Below are 7,500 nucleotides of genomic sequence, written 5' to 3' on the forward strand. Positions count from 1 at the left end.
TTGTTCACTGTCTGATTTATGAGACATCATTTTCTTCTTAACATAGTCATGTGAAGGATACAGGCTGGGTCATCCATGTCCGGCTCCGGTGTGTCAAAGTACGGGTGAGTGCTGAGTAGTTCAGGCACCAACGGTAACACCAGCGTCGGGTGGCGAGAACTCAGGAACTTCAGACATCTTAACGGGTGGGAAAAAAAAATAAAAACACAATCAGTCATCAACGGACAGTTTCTATCAGAACAAAACATAACATCAGATTCAGGGCTCTATTCCTATGCTTACAACTGTGATGGAAGTTCTGTTTAAGGTTGGAGGTCAACTCAGGTGGAAGAATATTTCAGGAGACTTGGATGAATTATGAAGCAATATTTATTACAGACTTGGCCAAGGAGAACCGGACTGCAACTCTCGTGACTTGCACTTCAATTCTGACAAACTCATGCTTAGAGCTAGTGTTTTAACCTTGCGCTATCTCTACCACCTCCCCGGCTCGGGCACCAAGCGTACCAATGTTTTGGTTCAGAGCTGAACACAGTGAACCATAACATTCTGGAGTAGAAGGAGATGAGACTTTATCTATACAGCTGACCTAAGTGTCTCCTAACAGGCTCCAAGGCTGATCTAGAGTCTGAGAGACAGACACACAAGATAGGCATATATGACCTCTCAATCTTTCCCATTAATATTACAACTAAAGACCCAAAATTCCCTCACAACAACTAATACTTAGCCTGGCTCCGCCCGCCCGCCTACTTCCGGCCAAATTTTATTTTCCCTTCAGTAGTCAGTCTGGGTGTACAGCCCATTTCCCAGTTTTGCCGAAGATTCGACAGCCGGTCCAATCAGCGAACAGAGCGAGTGGCTGAGAACGATGACGTCGAAGTCGCGCTCCAGTTTCAGTTGCCAGAAGCCGGCTCATGACACACGTGACGACCAAACGTTATGCGATTGGTTGGCTAATCCAGAGTGGCACTGGGCAGATCCAATAGTTTTAAACTTTAACAGACACCCGCCTCTATGAGTGAACGTTTGCCAATTACAGCACTGCCAGACCTTCTGTACAAATGAAATGAAGTACGATGGTCTGGTAGCACCAGGCTAACTAATACTAGCTATTTTTTTTAACTTTACTAAAAATTATTCTCATCTAAACTCTAGGGCTGTGAGTATACACATGTATATAGATTGATATTTAGATTTATCGGCGAATCACATCAATGCAACTCCCAAATATTGATGTATATTTCCGTCTTTAATATATGCTTTTATTTTGACAATCTAAGTTTTACCGTTTAATTATTTTATAACTTTTTAAAAGTGACCGGTAAATGTCAGACACACATACACAGACACACACACACAGAGCCTTACTTCCAGACAGAGTTGCGGTCGGTGGGATACTTGTTGAGGTTTTTCAGCAGCTCCAGTAGAGCCAGTTGGATGCATTCCTTAGTGGAGACGTTGGTGTAACAGATCAACTCATGCAGCGCCTCTCTGATGTCCCGGGACTTGTCCTGGGGATAGACAGGGGCTTCATTAGTGTGTATGATACTTACCATCCATCCATCCATCCATCTGTCCGTCCGTCCGTCCGTCCGTCCGTCCGTCCGTCCGTCCGTCCGTCCGTCCGTCTATCTATCTATCTATCTATCTATCTATCTATCTATCTATCTATCTATCTATCTATCTATCTATCTATCTATCTATCTATCTATCTATCTATCTATCTATCTATCTATCTATCTATCTATCCATAATGCGTAACTTTTTCATTTAAGTCAATGTTGGTTACATTCAAGCCATTGCCAACCAAGTTGACAAAGTTGATTAAGCCTATCAGCTCCACAAAACTCTCTCTGTATTTCTCAGTATGGCAGCGTTTACAAACTGGTTTCTGTCTGTGCCTGTGTGTTTGTGTGTGTCTCTGTCTGTCTGTCTGTCTGTCTGTCTTACCTCTAGTACAGCCAGTACAGTATCTAGCTGGTCCTCTTGTAGTGTGATGTGAGTGCTGATCTGTCTGTCTGTCTGTGCCTGTGTATCTATGTGTGTGTGAGTGTGTCTGTGTATGTGCCTGTCTGTCTGTGTGTCTTTGTGTGAGTGAGTGAGTGAGTGAGTGAGTGAGTGAGTGAGTGAGTGAGTGAGTGAGTGAGTGAGTGAGTGAGTGAGTGAGTGTCTGTCTGTCTTACCTCCAGTACAGCCAGCACCGTGTCCAGCTGGTCTTCCCTCAGTGTGATGTGAGTAGAGATCTGTCTGTCTGTCTGTCTGTCTGTCTATCTAACTGTCTGTCTGTCTGTCTGTCTGTGCCTGTGTATGTATGTGTGTGTGTCTGTCTGTCTGCCTGCCTGTCTGTCTGTCTGTCTGTCTGTCTGTCTGTCTGTCTGTCTGTCTGTCTGTCTGTCTGTCTGTCTGTCTGTCTGTCTGTCTGTCTGTCTGTCTGCCTGCCTGTCTGTCTGTCTGTCTGTCTGTCTGTCTGTCTGTCTGTCTGTGCCTGTGTATCTATGTCTGTCTGTCTGTCTGTCTGTCTGTCTGTCTGTCTGTCTGTCTGTCTGTCTGTCTGTCTGTCTGTCTGTCTGTCTGTCTGTCTGTCTGTCTGTGCCTGTGTATCTATGTCTGTCTGTCTGTCTGTCTGTCTGTCTGTCTGTCTGTCTGTCTGTCTGTCTGTCTGTCTGTCTGTCTGTCTGTCTGTCTGTCTGTCTGCCTGCCTGCCTGCCTGTCTTACCTCCAGTACAGCCAGTACAGTGTCCAGCTGGTCCTCCCTCAGGGTGATGTGCGTGCTGATCTGTCTGTCTGTCTGTCTGTCTGTCTGTCTGTCTTACCTCTAGTACAGCCAGTACAGTGTCCAGCTGGTCCTCTCTCAGTGTGATGTGCGTGCTGATCTGTCTCAGCACGTGGATGGACTGGAGTCTCACTTCTTCTATCTCGTCGTTGAACATGTCGACCAGGAAGTCCAGACACTTCTCAGCGAACAGAGCAGAGGAGCGCGCCAGCTGACACAGCGCCTCGACCGCCGCTATACGCACCTCTGGAAGTGTAGGAAAAACACTAGTTAGATGGAGAGAGAGAGAGAGAGAGAGAGAGAGAGAGAGACAGATAGATAGATAGATAGATAGATAGATAGATAGATAGATAGATAGATAGATAGATAGATAGATAGAAAATAGAGAATTTAATGTAATGTAATATGGATAGATGGACAGACAGACAGACAGACAGACAGACAGACAGACAGACAGACAGACAGACAGACAGACAGACATTTTTATGCTTTATTGATAGTGTAGAGACAGAGTTGAAATGGGGTAGAGAGGGGAGTGACATGCAGAGAACGACCGCGGGCGCCCCCTTGGAATAATTTTGTTTGTGTGTGCAAAGTAAAATAATGTAATCATCCAAAATAAAAATAGGATGTTTGGTAAAGTTGTGTTAAAAATTCCTCGCTCCGTTTGAGGTAATACTTAAAAAAAATAAAAATCATAGGGGGGCTAATAAAACTGTCCTCAAATGTATACATTAATATAAACAGAACTAGAGCTGCAACGATTAATCGACGAATCGATTATTAATCGATTATTAAAATAATCGCCAACTATTTTGATAATCGATTAATCGTTTTGAGTAATTTTTTTATAAAAAATGTCCAAATTCTCTGATTTCAGCTTCTCAAATGTGAATATTTTCTGGTTTCTTTAATCCTATTATGACAGTAAACTGAAATATCTGTGTGTTTTGGACATAACAATACATTTGAGGACGTCAACATGGGCTTCGGAAAATTTATCAACATTTTTCAACATTTTCTGACATTTTACAAACCAAAACACTAATCGATTAATAATTGATTAATCGAGAAAATAATCGACAGATTAATCGATTATCAAAATAACCGTTAGTTGCAGTCCTAAACAGAACCTTTAAAACCTCCATATAAATAAGAAGAAGACAGATTCAGACGAATCAATTTCAGGGAACATTTAAAACGAAATATCACCCAGAATTTTCTCTTTATCCACTGCTCTAAACTAAAGTCAGACTTTCTAAAATTAAAGTCCACATAGACCCCACTTGTGATCACTCCTTTCAGTAACACACACACACACACACACACACACACACACACACACACACACACACACACACACTGATAGCAGTATATAAATAAAGCAAGTGACAAAATAGGATGAGTGTACATTGATTCAGCACTGTTGTTTAACGTACCAAACATCTCGTCCTCCAGCCCGTGGACAAAGGCCCCACAGGCTCCTGAGGCGATCAGAGCCACAGTGTTAGAGTCCAGCCTCTCTTTAGGAGCGTCATCAGCCCATTTCCTCCCAGACGAAAACTCCCCAGACGCAAACAGGTCTTTGGCTCGCTCGTGGGCCGTACGCTTTCTCTGAACACGAAAACACACACACACACACGCACACGCACACACACACACACACACACACACACACACACACACACACACACACACACACACACACACACACACACACACACACACGAGATATTGTTCAATTGTATGCACAAAGGGGGAATTTTAATTGTTATAGCAGCAAAAAAGGACAGTGCAGAAAAGTCAAGGCAGAATAAGATAAGTAAACAAAAGTAAAAAAAAAAATGAAAATCTCCAGTTGGCCCACTTTGTTTACATTCCAGTTTACAGAGCCTAGCCCTATGGCTGTGTATTAACACCTGATTTTCAGATAATGAAAAGTTATTCACTGATTTTGAAGAACTCACCCTGAGATCTGACATGAGCTTCTTATCCAACGTTTGCTCCAGAAAGTGAGGGCTGACCTGAGGCATGGCGCCCTGAGACACAAGGAAAGAGATGTTAGTGAACATTTACAAGATGGAAAAGATAATGGCATTAGTCAACCATAATCCCGCTCCACTGACATGCTCATGCTTTATGTCCCACAAGCCCGGTCTGAGCTGGGAAAGACAGCTTTTAGCTTCAGTGCCCCCGACTCCTGGAACAATTTACAGCAGCAAATTAAACTAAATACCTTCATATCTTTTAACCAATTTAAACAAACTATCTTAAATCTGCCAAACTCTACCTGTAACTGTTTTAATTAGGCTATATTGTACTTTCACCCATTTAATTTTAATTGCTGCCACTCTTCACCACTATGTAAATGTTTCAATTGTTTTTTTTTTCTCTTCACCTGTTGTTGTGTATTTGATGTTTTTGCATTGAATATTGTTTATGTATTGTTGTTTTTCCTTTGAATTTGCTTTGAACTCGACATCATTGTAAATGAGGGTCACCCCTCAATTGGTCTCTTGAGGATAAATAAAAGTTAAATGAAATTAAATGAAATAAATCAGAGCAATCTACCTCACATTGGGAAAAACATGATTCAATGTAACGCCCCGTAGGCCTGATACTGTTTTCACTGATCGTTAGTTATGTTGTAAAGAAATAGACGTCTCCCTCCCTAACTGTTCATGGATCTCTATCATTTAATTGAATTTCTTAATTGTATTGTGTACTTTTGAAATTGACCATTTTCAGATCTGTATCCTTCATGTAAAGACGGTGAGCTACAATATATGCCTTGGAAATATTTTGACACTAAATGCCAATTTATAAAAAAAAAAAAAAAAAAAAAAAAAAAAAAATTAAAGATATTAGTATTTGTTTATTTATTTCAAACATGTAAAAATTATACAAAAATATAAAGATAAAAAGGGAGAAAAAAATGGAAATAATAGTGAAAAAATATCTCAAATAGTATGTTTGGAAAGGGAGTAGACAGTATTTATAAGAAAGGAGATGTAATGTTTTAATGTGTGTATACTGTTCCCCTCACCAGCGTCTTAGCGGCCTGCACTCGGACCATCCAGGAGCCATCGCTGACCATGTGACTGATTTTACCAAAGACGTCGTCAACCAATCGGATCTCTTCATTGGAGGAAGGGATGGGCACAATGCTGAATGGACGGACAGTAACAGATATGAAAGGGTTAACTGTGTGTGTGTGTGAGAGTGAGTGAGTGAGTGAGTGAGTGAGTGAGTGAGTGTGTGTGTGAAATAAGTCAGGGGAGGCCACTGAAAATATCATGTTGTCATATGGCAACAATTTAAAATTTCATTTACAGGCGCATCTAAAAAAAATGTATTATCAATGAAAAGTTAAAATTTTCTAGAAGAATATCTGAATAAACTTGATGCACCTGTACTTTTTGGTCACATTTTTTGTTCAATAGCTAACCAGATCTATTCACCAGCAAGTCAAATATTATCAAGTCAATGGGAAACTTTAAATGTAAGTGACATGAGGCAGTGAATCTCCTCACCTCTCTGGGTAGAGCTGGCTGAGAACCCAGGCCATCTGCACCGCGGCAGAGCGAACCTGCTCATAGTCATCAGACAGCAACCGGCAGGCCTGAAAAGAAAGAAAGAAAGACAGACAGACAGACAGACAGACAGACAGACACACACACACACACGCTTACTTTAATAATCATTACTACATTATTATTCCACCAAAGACACATTTTTCCTACAATAGCAGAGGAACAGGCATTCTAAACAACCACAGTAAAACTCTGCACAACACGTGACTTGAACACAAGTCTAAATATTTACAGTGTGGATTAAACAATCAACAATATTTGTCAGAATCAGGATGATATATTTTCTCCAAATAATTCAGCCCCGGTGAAGAATGTCTGTTTAAATGGACTTGACTTATATAGCGCCTTCTAGCCGATTTTCTCAGCCCCAAAGCGCTTTACATATCTTACCACATTCACCCATTCATACACACACTCATACACCGATGACAGTAGCTGCCATGCAAGGCGCTCTCTGAACCATCGGGAGCAATTTGAGGTTCAGTGTCTTGCTCAGGGACACTTCGACATGTGGCGGGGAGACGGGGGATCGAACCTCCGACCCTGCACTCCAGAGGCGATCTCCCTACCCACTTCGCCACTGCCGCCCGTTTAGTTTCAGTAAAGATGAATGGAGCCTTTACCTGTTCATAAATGATCTCATGGATCTTCATTCCTCTCTCATGAAGCTGCAGCTGGAAAACAAACACAGAACAGATTGTCTTATTTAAAAAGAATCATTGATGAAGAAGGGTGTGTTACTGTTACATATATAGTCAAATTGATTTTGCTTTTAAGGTCAGAAAAAACAGGGGTTATTGTTAAAACAGGAGCCTTTTTGAGAAATGTCCTGCCATTGTTTAAGTAATGTTTTTGTTTTGTTTTGTTTCTGTTTTGTCCTTGCCGTACACCATTGTTTGTTTGTAATGATTTTATTTGAATTGTGTGCTCCATGCCATGTGCTATGGCCGTGAGCCGTAATAAATAAATGAAATGAAATTAATGATATACAGCCAGTGCACACACAATCCTACATAGAAGAGGCATTCCACTAGCTCTGCAAAATTACTGAATTAATGTGTTATACTTATAGAGAAGGAATAGTGATAGTAAAAGAGACAATAGGATCCCAAATGTTATAAAAGTTATCAG

General features: G+C 41.1%; 1 protein-coding gene across 1 annotated transcript in view; it reads right to left on the reverse strand.

Annotated features, from left to right (window-relative positions):
• Window positions 1–7,500, reverse strand: part of ints4 (integrator complex subunit 4) — a 23,668-nt gene that overhangs the window by 9,615 nt on the left and 6,553 nt on the right. The window contains 9 exon segments of the mRNA XM_080053897.1: window positions 62–177; window positions 1,372–1,514; window positions 2,720–2,779; window positions 2,877–3,022; window positions 4,216–4,390; window positions 4,744–4,815; window positions 5,823–5,943; window positions 6,310–6,398; window positions 6,993–7,043. Of these exon segments, the coding sequence (XP_079910023.1) occupies window positions 62–177; window positions 1,372–1,514; window positions 2,720–2,779; window positions 2,877–3,022; window positions 4,216–4,390; window positions 4,744–4,815; window positions 5,823–5,943; window positions 6,310–6,398; window positions 6,993–7,043 (973 nt within the window).

Source organism: Ammodytes marinus (assembly GCF_949987685.1).
Source record: "Ammodytes marinus genome assembly, chromosome: 3".
Taxonomy (NCBI): Eukaryota; Metazoa; Chordata; class Actinopteri; order Uranoscopiformes; family Ammodytidae; genus Ammodytes; species Ammodytes marinus.